At 40.9% G+C, this 17986-nt stretch overlaps 1 protein-coding gene across 3 annotated transcripts in view; it reads left to right on the top strand.

Annotated features, from left to right (window-relative positions):
* Positions 1 to 17986, top strand: part of PDE11A (phosphodiesterase 11A) — a 110230-nt gene that overhangs the window by 1251 nt on the left and 90993 nt on the right. The window contains exons 1-2 of one of the 3 annotated variants that reach the window (XM_059853183.1): positions 487 to 1357; positions 13463 to 13621. In XM_059853183.1, the coding sequence (XP_059709166.1) occupies positions 551 to 1357; positions 13463 to 13621 (966 nt within the window). In that variant the 5' untranslated portion in view covers positions 487 to 550. Of the gene's footprint in view, positions 1 to 486; positions 1358 to 13462; positions 13622 to 17986 lie in introns of those variants that run through there. The other 2 variants (XM_059853185.1, XM_059853184.1) reach the window with 2 other exon arrangements.

Raw genomic sequence — 17986 nt, 5'->3', positions numbered from 1 at the left:
CCACCCGCAGCGGGGTTTGCCACCGCTCCCGCCAGCCCTCCCTCCTCCCCGCCTGCCCCCCCCCGCTCGGCTCACGCGTCCTCCCCTCCCTCCTTCTCAGTGGTCTGCCGGCTGGCTTACGCAGGAGCCGCCGCCAGCACTGACAGCACTTGGCAGAAGGGGTTTGCCCGAGCGCTCCCGGAGCATCTCCAGAGGCGCGGCGGCACCGCCTGCCCGACTCAGCAGGGGAGCGGCCCAGAACCGGGAACCGAGGTCAGAGCTGGAGAAAGGCCGAAAACCGGGAAGCACAAAAAAATAGCTAGAAAAATACCAATACTACTGCTACTAATAAAGAGTGGTGGGCAGGGAAAGGAGGTCGCGGGGGAAAGCAGAAGGAGAGAAGAAGGCGCGCCGCTGAGGAGGAGCCCGGGCAAGGGGCAGAAGCGGCCCCTCGCCGGGGCTGCCAGCATCCCGGGGCGGCCGTCGGGGCGGCAGCAGCAGCACGTGGCGGCGGCGGGGCATGGCCAGCGCGGGAGCTCCCGCGGCCTGAGCCGCCCCCGCCGCCGGCACCATGGCAGCCGCCGGCGATGCCGGCCTCGACGTGGCGGCGGTGGAAAGTTTCCTAGAGAGGCACCCGGAGCTGGTGGAGAAGTGGCTGCAGAGGAAGAACTCGCTCCCTAAAGCGCCTGCCGTCCCCGCCGCCCCGTCGGAGGAGCGGCGGAGCAGCGACGGCCCCGGCGGCAGCTGGGGGAGCGCGGGCGGCCCCGGCGGTCCCGGCCCCGGTCCCGGCCCCGGGGGGCTGCAGCGCCGAGCGTCACAGAAGGAGCTGCGGAAGAGCTTCGCCCGCTCCAAAGCCATCCACGTCAACCTCACCTACGACGAGCATGTGCACGCCCGGGCTCAGGAGCCGCTGAGCAGCGTGCGGCGGCGGGCGCTGCTGCGGAAGGCCAGCTCCTTGCCCCCCACCACCGCCCACATCCTCAGCGCCCTGCTGGAGTCCCGCGTCAGCCTGCCCCAGTACCCCCCCACCGCCCTGGACTACAAGCGCTACCTCAAGGAGCACAACGAGCGCCAGTTCTTCCTGGAACTAGTCAAGGACATCTCCAATGACCTGGACCTCACCAGCCTCAGCTACAAGATCCTCATCTTCGTCTGCCTCATGGTGGACGCGGACCGGGGATCCCTCTTCCTCGTGGAGGGGACCTCCGCCGGCAAGAAGACCCTGGTGTCCAAGTTCTTCGACGTGCACGCCGGCACCCCGCTGCTGCCCTGCGGCTCCACCGAGGACAGCAACGAGGTGCAGGTGCCCTGGGGCAAGGGCATCATCGGCTACGTGGCGGAGCACGGAGAGACGGTCAACATTCCCGACGCCTACCAGGTAGGAGCCGGCAAGGCTCCCCCGGGCCGTGGCGGCGGAGGCGCGGACCGAGCAGCCCCCGGTGGCCTGGCCCTGCTTCCCCCCGGGGTGTCCCTCCCGCCGCCGCCCCGCTTGGGGTGGCCCGGCCGGGAGTGCCGCGGTGGGCGCGGGGCGAGTGCCGGGGGGACGCCGGGGACGGCGGGAGGGGAAGCCGCGCCTGGGTGGCCGATGGGGCTGAAGGGGCCCTACAATGGCACAGCAGTGGTCCGGATTTCGCAGAAGCGATAGGCGCTTCATGTGTTTCTAAAGCATGTTTTGGACCCGGCTGAAGAAAAGTTTAAAAAAAAGGCTCGTGACAGTCCCAGTGATGGTGTGATTAAATTTCTGTCTCCATGTTCCCTGGCTCTCCGCTGCTGAAAAAAATCTCATTGCTTTGAAAAGAGAATATATTTTCACCTTTGCATATGCCCACTCAGCCCACATGGTATGTGTTTTCAAACGCATTCCTAGTAGTGATATAGCCAGTGTCCTGATATTCTCCAGCAAAGACTTTCCCCACCTTTTACTTCTTTAGAGGCTTCAGTGTGAATCGTGAAAATGTAGTTCTGGCTTCATGGCAGAAATTGACCCCCGGCTTCAGCAGAGACAGACGAGCCTTTGCCCGAATGCGTCATTGTAGAGCAGAGCCTTCAGTTTCCTGGCTTGAAATTTACCTGTCTTTCGGGAGGGGGGTGGTCTGTTTCTAATGTTTATTTGTTTAAGACTATCAACAATTGAAGGTTCTTGAGAAAATGAAGAATCACAAAGTGACATGTTTTCTCAGGATCTTGGTAAGCTTGAGAAAAGTGGGAGATGTATGTCTTGAAAAATTTTAGTCATAAACCTTGTCCAGTGTCTTACTTTAATCTACAATAAAAACAAAAACAAGAAACATTAAAAAACTGATGATGCTTTGCAGCAGACCACAAGGAAGAAACCTGAAAAACAAGATTTGTTTATTTTTGGTTTTTAAATACAGAAGAAGAACCAGGGTGTATGTATTTGGGGCTGAATATTTATTTATTTATTTGTCAAGCAGTATTTGAAAAATACTAGGCACCTCACAGATCCAGCCTGGCAGAGGTTCCCAACCCACAGATTTCAAAGGGAATGGTAAAAATGCTCAGGCTAAAATGAGTACTGGATCACCTTTGAAAAAAATTCAACTGGCTTTCTTCCTTTATTTTTTCCCCTTTTCTGCATTATACACTTTTTCTTGCAATCTGATTTTGTTACTTTCACTTGCAGAACTGCACAATTCCCAGAATATCTGCTGTGGTAGGTGAAGCAGTATGTTCTCAACAGCCCCAACTTGCTAAAAAGATAAAGGATATCTGAGTTTGGCTAGGAAGGAACTTGATCCCTCCTTCTAAACTCTGGATAGCTCCAGACACCCTTTTTTTGGATGTGAGAATGCCACTGAAAGGGCATTGTTTTCTAGTCCTAGGGACGTATATTGTTTTATTTTTAAATTTTTTCGTCAGTGTTTGTTCACTTTGTGTTCACTTCCCTGTGAAAAAGTCCAGCTTCTTTGAACAGTTTATTTTCTGTTTCATCCACAGAGAAAAGTGAAAAGCAATCCATCCAGTTGCCATTCCCCGTGCTATTTATGTTATACTTTTGTCTGGCTCTTATTCAAAATCAATTTAAATATTATAAATAATACAGTTCATTGTATCTTTAAGCCCTGAGTACATTAGTTGCAGTACATGGGCAAGTTCTAATCCAAGTCCATCCTGTAATTACTTCAAATGCAGCTTCCCTACTTTCAGTGGAGCTACTTTGATTTACTTTAGTGCAAATGAAACTTAAGACCTTCCAACTGTAATAAAAGTTTCGCTGGGTAATAAAACAGGGCCCTGCTTTCAGTCATGTTTCTGCATTAGTACAGTTTATCTTCTCTCACTTGGCAAGGATATATACCCACTGTGCATCATCAAAAGGAGACATGTGGAATTGAATGGCATAAAGAGCTCTGTGGAAGCCCAGGTACCTGTGTGTGAAGAGGTGACAGCTGTTCCATTCCAGGTCGTTGTCGTGCTCACAATGGAGCACTTTAAAAATTGATAAATATGATAATATTATTTTATGCCACTGATGATGAAAGCGTTTAATCAACTGTCACATAAAAACCCAGCACCACCAGGAAACTCTGTCAGGTGGAGCTGAAGAAAAGGGGGGACATAAGAGCACCAATTTTTTGTCCATTGAAGAGGGTTTCTACACTGATGCTAACTGCTTGGCAAGAAAAGGCCTTACAAAAGGTCAGAGGAACTTCTAGATTAATTTAAACTTCTTTTGCTTGCTTTTTAAAATTAACAAACTTATTTAAAATAGGTAAACATACTTCCATATCATCAATTAGTTAGTTTACTGTACTGGGAAATTTATTATTATTCAACCATCTCTGTTTTCTCAGAGCCTGATCAAATACCATTTGGAATTCTACCACTGAGTACAAATTGGGTTGCCTGCTTGTACTGTCAGCTATGACTGACATTAATGGTACTTCAGTGCAATCAACATGACAATTAAATGCTGTCATGTCTTGTAATGTGTTCCATGCAGGCAGTCCCCTGTGCCCATCAGACTGATTGTTTCAGGGAGTATTTGTAAATGACTGGTTGTGTCATTATCAGAGACAGCATACTATTTCAATTACACATTTATTCTTCTAAAAAGAAAAAATACAAACAAAATATTATTAGATGGGGCTTTTCCACAATCCAGGAGATTGTTACTGTTGTTGAGTGGGACTTTCAAAATCTCCTCATGTGAACAATCTTTCTTAATTCAATAAACATACATAGATACAAGTTTTGGAATTAATATCACATATTGAGGACTGTATAATAATTCCTTCTTTTAATACTAAACAATGACCAAATAAAATCTCACAGTGGTCTAATTTATGAAGTTCAGCTTTGGCTGAATAAACTTTTGGAGGCTCACAGCAATAAAGAACTCGACAAATAATTTATGGAAAGGTTTAGATGAATGCCTGATAGGTTAAGATTAATAACTGATTCAAAAGTTGCACAGTTTTATTCATGGCATTAAAAGCTTTATTTATTGCATTGCAAAGTCATTTGATGAAAGTGAGTTTATAATTTTAGCTGCAACATGCATGATCTGATATGCAAGTGTTAGCAGTACAGAGAATTTGAGAAAAGGAAAGCAATTAGATACTTTCTTTCATTTTCATTTTGAAGCCAGTCTAAAACTGTTTCTCCTGAAATTAATCCAGTTGAATTGTAAATCAAACTTTCAGTCACTTTAAGTTCTAAAATAAGGCCTTGGACGCTCCCATATGTAAATTTTTGGAAGTATTTCTGACTCCTTTTTCATATGGGAATAATGAACTATATCTTGAACACACATGTTGGAAGAAGAATCAGATCTTACTGGCAAGGAAATTTGGGGCCTAAATGTCCATTGAGGCTCCTTTTGACAGAGAATAGATGTAGCTCCCATCATCATATATAAAGACTATTAAGTGCATTTTAAGTACACAGACAGAGACCATTACCTGTAGTTCTTAGAAGCTGTTTTCAAATTTAAGGTTTTTTCCCATTTGAAACTGTGGATTTTTAATGTCATCCATTCTTCTCACAGGACATCCATGGTGTTTAGCTGAAACTACTGATAATTTAAATTTTGTTCCATCTCTTAGGGCAGTATTTAAATAATAAACATTTTAAATTACAAGTAATGTTTGGTTATTGTTATATCATTAGCTGTGCAAAAATTAGGAAACAATTTAATAGCATCCCAAATCCTTCGAACTAGTGGAAAAAATATTACCCTCTAGAATAGTAAGCATATATCAGAAAGTGGTGAAATATGTCTTTGCCATTTTCCAGTGTCAGCAAAATAAAGTTTCTGCACATCTCATGTTAACTTTGGAATTTTAAAAGTAGCTTTAAAAGACAGAAGACAAAAATGGCTTACCAGATGGATGTTTTAATAAAGCATGTAGCCAAGAGGAGAAATATTAAAGGGAGTCACGCTAAGACATGAGTTTTGTAAGTTGGAGAAGTGCTGTAAAATATGACCAATTATTTTTCAGTATAGCTCAAGTTCTCAAAAAGAAAATATAACCACATTACTGCAACTGAAATCAAGGGAAGTAAACCACAAATCAAGCTCTCTTTGTGTGGGACTTTCCTGTTAGCTCTTTCAAGCTTAGGCCAAGTGTAACTTAGCTAATGCACACACAGCCCTTCACTGCAGGTTTTAAACATCCTCCAATACCTGGGTACAGGCATGGGTGTTGTGTTTTTCAAGGCCTCCTGGTGAGCTCTGAGCATTCAGAGTCTCCTGCTGTGCCAGGACAGCCTCGAAGAGATGCTGTCCAGAGATGCAAACCTTTGAGCCTGGGAGGCCCGTGTGGGGCTGCAGAAGGTCAAAAGAGGCATGAGGCACGTTCCCTTACACAGGGTAGCTGTTTGCCATCAGCACTATTAACAGCACATCTCTCTCAGTTTCTAAGAGCAGTTAAAGCACTAAAACCCCGGGGCCTGGGAGGTTCAGCTCTGCAAGTGGGAAGCACTTTGTTCTACTCACCAGCATTGCACAGTGGCACCAACAGCTCTATGAATTTCAGTGTTGACTCTTGGCAGGAAAGAGGTTGCTCTTAAGAGAGCTAAGATCATAAGACCTAGCAAGCAGAATACACAGTGTTTTTTAAAATTTCCATGTATAGATAGAAAAAAGTTAAAAAACAGGTTTTCTTTGCTGTATATTAAATATGACTAGGAAGTACCATGGGGAATGCAGGAAATAACTGCAACAGTAAAAATGAAAATGCTCTGATTTGCTTTGCATAAAAGGACACTCCAGCCCATCATGCAAAATTTAGGAAAATTTGCAATTCTAAGTACAAGTCTGTAAATTGGTGAAGGGGTGTTGAAATTATCCCTGTGTCAAAGCCCACTGGCTTTGAACATGACCTTCATCCTTCATGTCACAGTGGTGCTGGCCTGGGAGAGAGGGATCTTTCTACAGGAGGCAGGTCCTGGGAAGGAAAGGCAGAGAGCTCTCAGGGCAGTAGCTCCTGTCACCTCCCTCCCTCCATAAGTCTTCTTCTCCAGGAAGAGTTTCTGACTGATGCGTTGAACATCCTAAGAACTTCCCAGGTCACACCACCACAACTCTCTGGAGATGCCCACCAGGGGCAGGAGCTCCTGGCTGACACCAGGGACATAAAAAAGTGAAGGCTCAGTTGTTTCATGTCCCTGTGCTGCTGCTGTGGATCCCCAGGACAGACAGGGCTGTGCAGTGCAGTGTACACTGCTGGTGGCAGCCCTCAGGCATGGTGAGGAGTCACACCTTCCCTCCAACTTGTGGGAGCAGATGAGGCTGCCTCCCCCACCAGGCAGGCAATGGCCTGTGGATCCTCACCAGCTGCTTGCTGCCCTGGGTGTGCTCACTGTGGATCTGATGCTGAGATATTTGGGATGAGCAGTAGATGGGCCAGCAGTGGCTGCACTCAGGGTGCCCAGGTGGGGCTTCTTTGTCACAAAGAAGTCACTTGGCCTGCACTAGTCCCCAGCTCTACCTCCTGCAGCAGGTCCCTGGACTGCTGGCCCTGCAGAGCTTTGGCAGGAAAAATTTTTGGAGAGCTGGGGTGGTTTTTCTTTTGGTAAGCTGATAGGTATTAACTGGTTTATTGCTCAGCCGACCCATCTGTCTGAAGAGTACAGATGTTCTCAATTTTTTTTTTGCCTCAGACATTCTAGAATGTCTTTGTAGAACAGATGTGAAACTGGTGACATTCTGTGGCCTATAGTTCCTCATGAGAAAGTAAAAGATATATTTGATGAAAGCAGGTCAGTGACAAGGAGAAAAAACTGCAGGATTTGGCCCTTCAGATTTTAGTTGAGGTTTAGTTACAAGCACAAGACTGAGTAAAGCTGTAGTTTTGTGTGGTAAATGATTTTGGTATTCTGCTTGATTGGCTTTCAATTTTTCAAAACAAATGGCTATTTCATTTTGGTTATTTACAGTTGTATGCTATTGCATAGCTTTTCCATAGAACAACAAATTTAAGAAGTGTACATGCATCGTTATGCAAGTTAATTTGTTTTACTTTTCTAAAATAACCCTATTGGCAAACTATGAAAAATAAATGAAAGAAATGGCTCAGTAGTTATGTGCTAAGAGGGCATCAGCAACTCTGTGCAGTCAGAGCTTCATGTCTCTAGAGTGTGCATTTTGAAATGAGTGCTGCTTTGTCACAATAAGACTGCAGCTGTAACACTTGAAACTGTGTTGCCCACCTGAGTAATCTCCAGCAGGTACTAGGTTTAAACCCATACACAGATTTCTCTTGACACACCCAGGAGTCTTGTTGGTTTCCTTGCTCAGAAGAGTATTAGCTTTCTACAGCCACGTGTGTGTACATCTCTTGTATAAAGAATCATTAATATTTAGGAGGTCAGCACTAAGCCCTGTCCCAAAGAACGTGGGAACATGGGCATGGCTATAGTTGGTGCCCAGTGGAGCATCAGTCAGGGCTGGTACAGGAGGGGAGAGAGAACCACCACAGATGTCATCTCTAGATATTGAAAATTAGAGGAAAAATATTTTTCTTTGTAAATAATTTATTTAATAATGATAAAATCAGACTGGAAGTGCACAGAATCTGCTGTACATAAGGCCACAACTTGACTCACTGTCGTGCTGTTGGTGGTCTCTCTGGAGTTTGTTTTGAAGGAAGAAAACAAAATCCCTATGTGATGGATCTAGCTAATGTCCTACAGAGGAATATCTTCTGACCCCTACTGCTGATCAGTTCAGACTATGAAGCATGAACTCTAATTATGCTTATTAGCTAGGCACTCATGTTTGCAGACTTGCTAGTGCTTCTGTAGTCTTTTCTTCCTGTTTAAGACTATTGTATGATTTTTTTCACATTAATTTTGTGCAAGTCATAATTAGACAAACATGCATTGTTACTGATGTCTGTTGTGAAACTAACAGCTGAAACAGTGCTCAGAAAGAGGGCTCATAAGTCATATCAGACACTCCCACCAATCAAACTTAACAAAGCCCCAAACTCCTGACATATGAGGGGAAAAAAAAAAAAAACCACCAAAAAGTTTTAGTATTGCAGTGTTGCAAATCAACACAAATCATTTCACTAGATTAAACACTTTCTGTTTTTACAAAGTAAGCTACTTTATAAATTCAGACTACATATGGTCTTAGTTTTAAATCTGGAACTTAAAAATTTTCGAGGATCAATGTTCTCTCCTTTTATAAAAATTGTTTTGGTAGTAAGGAAATAAGAGTTGGCTGAGCTGTTTCATGTGTCCTATCTGTTGCAGTAATTTTTTTCCTATAAGAAATATTGCTGTCACTGTATAAATAATCACAATATAACTGGACTGTGCTTATTTACTTGGGAGAATTAGGTTTGCAATGCTGCTGCCTGGTACTAGTTTGTTCTCCTGGGGATTTAGGGGATTTGGGGGAGATGACAGGAATACCTGCAGCAGTCCTTACATGGAAGTTTTGTCAGAGATTGCTTTATTACTTGTGTTTTGTGTGTGAGTTTCTTGTCTACAAGGTTTCCCCTTGTCTCCTTTAGTGGTTTATTGCTTGGGTTTTGTTTCCTGTTTATGCACAATGTAATTTGCACCATATGTGATTTTTAGAAAAGTGTATCTAGAACAGACTGCGTGCCCTAATTTTTTTTATTTGTATTTAGCTTTTTTTAGTGTTATGCTTTGAATCTAGAGAGCTTGCTGTCTTTTAGATTGCTCTTTTAGCTTTCTTGCTCTTTTTTCTTTCTATGAAAGCTTATGTATTACGCTTACAGGAAGTGTGATTAGGAAAGTGAATCAAGTTAGAAATCTTCCAACTTCAATTTCTTTATTTTTGTAAAGACTCTTGGAGGATGGCTTTCTGTAAATTCACTCAGACTTGTCTGTTTCATGCACTCCATGGTACTCCAGTACTACTCAGGTGTTAACAATGCTGTCATAATACTTGTATTAGTTATTTTTGATGCAACTTAATCAGAAACTTAAATACAGTATAATCCAGGAAATTTTGATGCAAGTTTGTGTGCTTTTTTTTTAATAGAGCCCTTTCTAAAAAAAAAAAAAAAAAAAAAAAAAAACAAAGCAAAAAAATGATGCTGTAAATGGTAAAAGAGAATAGGCCAGGCCTGTTAATAGAGTATTTTTTGTAGTGTTCTCTTCTGTCATGAAAAGATTTGAAAGGTGTTTTCAAATAATAAAATCAAAAATATCTTTCTCTTTTAGCTGTCAGCTTTGGCTGAGGCATTTGGTGCATTTCACTAGATTAAACACTTTTCCTTAGATACTGAAGAAAGAGGAAGTGGCTTTGTCATGAAGACTTAATTCCTGGAAATTATCAAGCAGGTTTCATCCTCCATTATAATATTTGATTCTTGGCTAACTTGGGTTAGGGTTATACTTTTTCCTTTTGTTCTAAATCATGGTAATAATGCTCACATAAAATTTACTGGTTTTGATAAGGTTATAAAAAGATATGTTTTCAAGTTCAAAGAGTTATCCTATGTTAAAAAAAACCAGCAAAACACAGTGAAACTTGTATGTTTGCTAACAATGTATGAACTACCAACTTTAACTGAAAATCAACACTGAAAAGCAGTTGGTGAAACTGCTCAGAAGCCAAAACTTTAACTGAAAGTTTAGATTCTGATAATATATGATTCTAGAACCCTAATGGAAAAAAAACCTCTCTTTACCTTAATCTGGTCTCCTACAGAATAAAACCATGAAGACATTTATCTATTCTCATTCACTGGCAATCTTCAAATATATCCCAAATCCTGAGACTGCATTGTTCCTGAGCAGGTAACTGGATTACCAGCACTTGGATAGATGGATCAAACTTGCTCTCTTCTATGTCTATACTTCATTCACCTTTCACAGGACAACACTGACAATCAATAAATATCCTTCAAGCTAGGATAGGGTTTGTCCTACAGAGTAACTTTTCCTTGACTGCAGGTCTGAAATTCCAGTTAAAAATGTCTCAGCCTTCACATTTTCAATATCTCTGTGTAGAAAACTCATTATATAGAACCAAAGCAGTATTTAGTAATGCTTTAAACAGTCAGTGGAAGACTCCCATTCATGAGTGTTCTTGCATGAAAATACTGTAAGTACAATTACAATTATTGTGAAGTCTCTCTCTCAAAAGCTTTTATCTAGTCTGCCCCTGATTTTTGAATACATGTCTTAATCATAAAAAACTTAAAAGCAAGTTTTTTACATTGCTGTCATAAACACTGTGACTTCTTACTACCCAGGGCCCTGGTGCAGATGAGGACCCTGTTGTGTTGCAGGCTGTTCCAACATGTGGGATAATACAGTTTATATCTCAAAATGTTTGCAATCTGACAGAGCTTCTCTCTGATTTACCACCTTTGTTGTCAGCTGCTAAACAGGCCTCCTTGCTCAAGGTTACCCCCCTGTGAGGAGAGGGGAGTATAAATATTGTCCATTCTTGGCCATCACAGTTCACACCTGGGCATTCAGGTCTTTACTGGTACTGTTAAACTCAGTAAAACCACTCTCTTAGATCCTGCCATGTATGTTCTTTTATGTCAATAACTGATGAAAGAAGAGAGTGTGGGGATAAGAGGTTTGGAACATAATGCAGGTCATCCAGTCACTATTTTCTGTGCATATTGCATGGTTCAACAATAACAACGTTCCCAGGAACAACATTTTATTTTGTTCACTTATATGTCTCTCCTCATCACTTATTCAAATGTCACCCAAATGAAATTCTGGCATGCTTTTCCACAAAAGAGTAGGAGTAGGTTCACCTCACGTCTTGATCATTCTCAGCTTTTACCAAGTTCCTGAGTTTTTTGTAAATAGTGCCTCATTTTTCCAATTAAACACATGAACTTTCTTAGACTGCTGTACCTTTAGTTTCGGCTCCAAGATGTAATACCTTTCTGCTAAAGGTCATCCAGTCCTCTAGCATGAGAGGATATTGTCTGATATCCTGCTTCCTCCTAGAGTAGAGGCTCCAGGAAGAGAGACAAACAGAAAACTTCCATGATGTGCCTGAAAAGAGAAGCAATGCAGCAGGAATGAGCTGTACAATAAAGGGCATTCCAACACTTTTCAGGCTGCTAATCCCCCTTGTGTCTCTGCTGCTCCACAGCATCTGTGAAGGAACAGTGGCTCCATAGCCGGTCATTACATCTGTTGCTAACAGCTGTACAGTGCGTGTCTCATGCAGAGAGGTTCACCAGCCCCTGTCCTCTGTGCCACCACACCCTGCTGAACAAACAGCACCTCTTATGTTAATCTTGAGGCCTGCTGAAAAGGCAATGACTACATGTAACACATGCATGGAGTGCGTTCAGATGAGAAAATCTCAACTCACTTTTGGTGTGACCAACAGCTCTTTTGGTTTTTTCAGCTAAACTGCCCCTTGAAGGTTTGCTTTTTTGTAAGGCCCACTAGGTATCAATCAACAGTACTGCTACTCAAGGCAGGCTGTTGTTGTTTCAATGTTCTCCCACTGTACTCTGATTTGCTTAGTACAAAATTAGTAGAGCAGGGATTGTGTCTTCAGTAGCACAATATATCTTATCAATATTTCAGCCACAGCAACTAATTCCAAATAGTAGTGTAGACATTACCAGGAAGTACTGGAAGGAATATTTAATTTATTCATTAGTGAAGCCTACTGTGTGATAATTGCACTGCATTTTCCTTTCTTCTGTTGTAGAAGAACCGTATCTTTCTAGGCAGGATTCTCTATGATGCAGAACAGTTCAGCTTCTATTGAAGTTGATATAAAAGTGTTTAGAAGCATTTGGAAAGATCTCAAGATCAGGCAGATCTGCGTCCTTGATGCTGTTATTAAAAAACATCCATCATGGGAGTTCTGGCTCTCCCAAAGAAGTTGTTGGGTACATTTGGTATTAGTTCCTTCTGGTTGAGATGTTGAAAAATGTGCAATAAGTAATAAAGTAGCCAAATGTATATGTTAATCTTTATAATGGGTAAAAGAGAGCATTTCTAAATCATGTCTCAAAGTGAAGAGACTATTTCTATAGCATCTGGAATTTACAAGGAAATAGAAATAGATAAAAATTTGTCAAGAAAAAAAAAGTCAGTTTTTAGTATTAGTAAAAATTTATTGCTCATCACAATCAAATGAAGGATGGGGTGAATTGTTTTCATGACTTGAGTAAGATATAGGCATTATTTCACAGCCAATATTGATTAAACTTTTGAAAACAAAAAGTTGTGTCTAATTTTGTTCAACAGCTTAGTTTCCTTATGTTAGGAGAGTCTGAGCTGGCTTTAACTATTGCCTGCAGCACAATACTAACTTCCCCCTTAGGAAAGGTGAACAGAGGAACAGAGCTGCTGCCAGTGAAAAGCAGTAATTTCCTCTCAGGCTGATAGAAGAGCTGTTGAAAACTATGCTCTACCAAGATGAACAAAAGTGATGTCAGCACTACCTAAGTTTTCATCCTCCTTTGAGTTACTTTATGATCTGCAATTTGAGCTTTACTGTTCCAGAGAATGGATTGCTGCACAGTGCCTTTTTTGAACAGGGACATTCCTGTGCTTAGTTTTCCAGAAAGAGCTGAGGTTTTGACTGCATTTCTTGGAGTATGTGTTTGTACTGGGTCCAGTCCACATAACCAGTCATACTTGAACAGACAGAAATGGGGCATAAATAGTCTCCATTTACTTGAGAGAGACATTGTGAGCATCTACAGAGTACGGGTGTGAAATGGCAGCAGGGCCGAGCAGAAGTGTGTATGTATGGTAACATTACTAATGGCAGGTATCAGTCTGTGCTGCCACTCTTCTCATTGAGGTAGAAATATGGCACTTCAGTGAATGTGATTATGTAGTGGTAAATATTTACTGATCCCCTGAGAAAAGTGAGGAAAAACAGCTAATAAAGAATGGGCTGATAACAGAGAAGCAACAGCCTAATGCTACTGAAAAATACCAAATCAGACATTGAGAAAAGTACTTTGCTGTCTGAAGAAAGCTTAGATATACGAAATGTGTGCTAATGTTTCCTTATTTCCTTTTGAAGGATCGACGCTTTAATGATGAGATTGACAAACTGACTGGATACAAGACAAAGTCACTCTTGTGCATGCCCATAAGAAACAGTGATGGAGAGATTATTGGTGTTGCCCAAGCAATAAATAAGACTCCAGGAGGTGCCCCTTTTTCTGATGATGATGAAAAGGTAAGGTTAGCTTTACTTTTGCATGCTTTCTCAATTTTTTCTCTAATTCAGTAGACTGGTCTAAAGAGACTTAATCTAAATTAGTAAATAGCACATCATTTGTGATACACACTTCTGGAAGTGCATAACAAAGTGTACATATTTGTTGTTTACAATAGAAAGTGGAATAGAAATAAGAAAGAAAAAATAAAATAGAAAATCTGTTCTGTAAATGTCTGAGTTCCTCTGTTAATCTTGTGCAGACCTTTTTTATGTAGTAGACCTTAGCAGGAAGTCTCTTCTATTTTTGAAAACTTCACCTGTAAGAATTAGTTTGGGGGGAAATTATCACAGAGATACTCCTAAGCTTGCTGACTCTAAAAATCAAGATCTTCTCTTAGTACTTTCCATGGGATAAATTCCTGTAGAATATGCAAAAGAAATTTTATTTTAGAGGAAATTATGCATATACAAATCTGTTATTCTAAAATATTCAAGACTTGCCAATACTTTTTAAAGAAAAAGAGGATGGGAAGGAACACCAGGTATGTGTATCTCAGGTGGAATTTGGAGAGTAAAGTGAGCAAAAAAGGCAGGAAAGTAGAAGTATCTGCAAAGAAGGAACTTGAATTAAAGGCAGGGGGAAATAGGAAATGCTGCTGATGAAGGCAAATGTATCCAGCTGACCTTGGAGGGAAAATGTGCAGGAAGCCATAGTGTGACTGGGGAAGAGAATGGTAGAGGGGAGCTGGGGAGGAACAGAACTGCAACTCTGTCAGCCCAGGAGAGAGAAATGGAATCTCCTTTAGGCACGTAATAGGGAACTACTCTTCTGTGTATTGAAAGTGTATTGAAATAGTGTTGAATCTTGTTTTTGTGGAAGTGTAGTTAGAGGCAGACTTTTCCTTCAAAAAGCTCTTTATATTTATTCAAATGCAGTTAATGTTATACACCCTTTTTTTTAAATAAAAATAAATAATTTTTGGGTTTTATTTCTGCAAGGTGTTTGTGTAACTGATTTAGCATAGTGATTTAGATTGAATTAACTTTAAATAGAACTCTCAATTTTCAGATGGTACTTTATATGAAGTTATCCAGTACTTCTTAAATTCCTTCTTTAGAAGCTATCTAAACTTGTGTAACCATGGGCTGCTTCTGAGTTTCTTTTGATTCTTGAGAATCCTGGATGTTGAATATTGATTTATTAGCAATGTATGCCTCAGTGGGTAACTAAATGCAGATTAAACCTTCCCTGTATAGGGAGGGTTTATCAGCACTTCTTTTTATTAGTACTGTCCTTGTAAAGGGAATTTTGTTTAAAATTCAGCTTTTAACATGGATCCTGCATTTGATTATCATACATTCAACTAGCAAAACAACTGTGTATATTTGAATTGTGTATTACATAAATATTCTAATGTGTCAGTATTTGATGCTGATGCTGATGCATTTACTTCCATTCAGCGACTACCAAATATTGTCTAAAAATCAGCAAATTGCCCATACTGTGTTGTCTTTATTTTGTTCTTAATAATTTAGATCACTGTTAGAGTTATGAGCCTGCATGTTAGAACTCTTCAATAATATATTGAATGGGTTTTGACATGTAGATTTTATGGAAAAGTAAATGAGAACTTAACCATCATTTGGCCCTGTAATAGATCTTGGATTTAATGAGGCTTGGCAGTCCATGTGCTGTTATTTCAAAACCCATGCTTTTAAGTTTTTTTTCACTCAGTTGGTAACCTAGAAAGCATGATATACCTCTGGGAAGACAGCACATACTTTCAGGAGAGCTGTCTTGCAGGATTAGCAAACAGGTATTTTTAACCAAAAAATCAACATAGATGTTTGTGAGGAAAGGAGGCAGGTGAAAACTGAGAAATCCTCTTCAGAATAAGAAAACTTCAGTAGTTTGGGTATTGAGGTGGCTTGTGCAGAAAAGTCTGATGAGTAGCTGGCAAAAGACCTATATGATGCAGCTTTATGTTGATGTTACAGTTTCTGACAATCAGCAGCTTCAGAATGGTTAGCAAATGAAAATGTAAATTAGCAGTCTTTTTCCTACCCCCAAAAACCTCTCACAGAAATGTGAGTATCATTTGAGTCTGGCTTTTGTTTGCAAGTGTCATTCCTCTCTTAGTATTGTGTGAAGCAATTAAAATAATCTGTTGGAGTTTTTTTAGAAAATGACAAGACTATATTGTCTAATGAAATGTCTCTTGGCAGCACTGCTGTCTCGAGTCAATAGGAAACAAAGACTTATGTTTTCAATTAGAATTAAGTAGATGCTAGCATCATTTTTATGTACTCTTAGTTGTTTTCAGGAATTTAATAGCAAATAAAATATTTAAGGTTTGAGGAGTTTTTAATGCTCTCAAGCTGTAACCAAGTTTATATTTTGCAGTGTCTAAAATGGAGTATCATACTGCAAAGTTCTGGTTTTGTTTTCGTGGCAAATTCTCAGGGTTTTCTTTTGCATGTCTGACCACAGTGTTAAAAGCAGAGCACTAAGAGCAAATAGCAGTGAATTTTCCACATTTAATATTGTTTCCCACTGCCAAATTTCTTTTCTCCTTTTGGTGTTTGGGATTTTTTAGCCAATTCATTGTTTAAGTGTAGAATTAGATGACAGCCACAGGCATGAGAGAAAGATGCTCAGTGTCACAATGTATTTTGTCACCCCAGCATTAGTGGCTCAGTTGAACAGACTATTGATACAAACAATATTAGAATACTTTATTACCCATAATAGTCATCACTATTACACTATGTTGTATAATTGGTAGCTTTTTGGAAAAATAGCACTTTTACATGTATTTTGCAAATGAAGAGACCTGTTCATTTGCACAGACAAACAGTAGAGAGATAAAAGCCCTGAACCCTTGGAAAGAACTCTGCACCCAACATGCATTCCCCGTACTGGGCTGAAGATTCACTCAAGGGTATGTGCTCTTTGCTGGTGAGTCATACACGTTCCAGGACTGCTGAGAAAAGCCTAACAAGACTTTGACAGTCTGTGGTTTTGATTATTGTCTGCCCTTTAGAGTCTTCTGAAAATCAGTGCCAAAACAAATCTAGTCCTCCATCAGAGAGGCTTAACAAACAGCAACAGCAGCTCCATGGTCACTTAAATTGGTATCCTGTTCTCTCTGCCTCTGGCATCCTCGTGGTCTGAGAGAAGTGAATTGACTGCAGGGAAAGTACCCAGGGCTGCCATCTCAAGTTAAACCCTGCTGGCTTTGCTGAAAACCAGTAGTTTGAATGCAGTGAGACCTGGGAGGGGGAGGTAAAAAACTGGATTTGTTGTCTGTGCTCTGTGGGTAGTTTTATTAAGTACATCTGTCTATAGAGTACAGGATTTATCTGATGTGTATTTGGTTTGTGGGGGGTTGAAGATAAGTGTTCTCATGCTCCAACATCTTATTTCTCACATTCCTAATAGCAGCCTTGTGATTCTGAATTTTCCAATTTATTGTGCTCTTCTTGGTCCATATTCATTAAAGCTTAAATATATCCTACATTGGGTCTACCATAGTGATGAATGATTTCCAGGGATTTTGCTGTCCCTGCTAATTCATTTTCTGTGAGTTTTTGCATGATGAGCTTACAGTCACGCTGGCAGATAGCAATTTTAAAGTCAGTAAGGACCATTCCTTCATCTTAGGGAAGTAATCAACTGTAAATAAAACTACTAGGAAAGGAAGTGATCCAGAACAGGCAAGCATCTCTGGCTGCTGTGAAAATGATAACTCCAGCTCTGTAAATGTGGGGAATTTACAAAAAAAAAAGTCACCTGAAAATAACTGATGGATCCACTACAAAGGAATAAATAAGAAACAAATTCAATAAAGAATTTTTTATTGTGTGTTCCATATATGGCAGTATGTGACGACCTCCTGCTAATACCTGCCTTGGTTCTCTCACTTGGCAGTGACCCTCCAAAAGCTATTCATTAAAAATGGCATGATCCTCAAAGGAATCATGTGGCCCACATGTCACATATCTCCAGTGCAAGAGACAAATTTGCTGAAAGAATACTGAAAATAACGAAGACCTTTGAAGGATGAAGGTGCTGAAGCACCACAGCTATCTGGGAAAACTCTAATGGTCTATTAGGCACACTTCTTGAAAAGTACATGCTACACAAATCTAAATTAAAATAAATCACAGTAACTGAACTGCCTTGCTGAGGGAGTTTAAAGCAATTTGCCACTAGGATATTTGCTTTATCAAGGCAGCTTAACACCACTGGTTTGCAACCAACAGCACAGAATGACTGCCATGACAGACATTGGCACGGACTTCTTTCATCTTGTATACATTCATTCATGCTTTCAAATTAAGCTGAAAGTCTAGATTTCTTTTTAATTACAAAACTCGAAA

Source organism: Haemorhous mexicanus, chromosome 8 (genome assembly GCF_027477595.1).
Source record: "Haemorhous mexicanus isolate bHaeMex1 chromosome 8, bHaeMex1.pri, whole genome shotgun sequence".
In the NCBI taxonomy this organism is placed as follows: Eukaryota; Metazoa; Chordata; class Aves; order Passeriformes; family Fringillidae; genus Haemorhous; species Haemorhous mexicanus.
The sequence above is the reverse complement of the archived record's forward strand: the minus strand, read 5'-3'. Positions and strand labels throughout refer to the sequence as shown.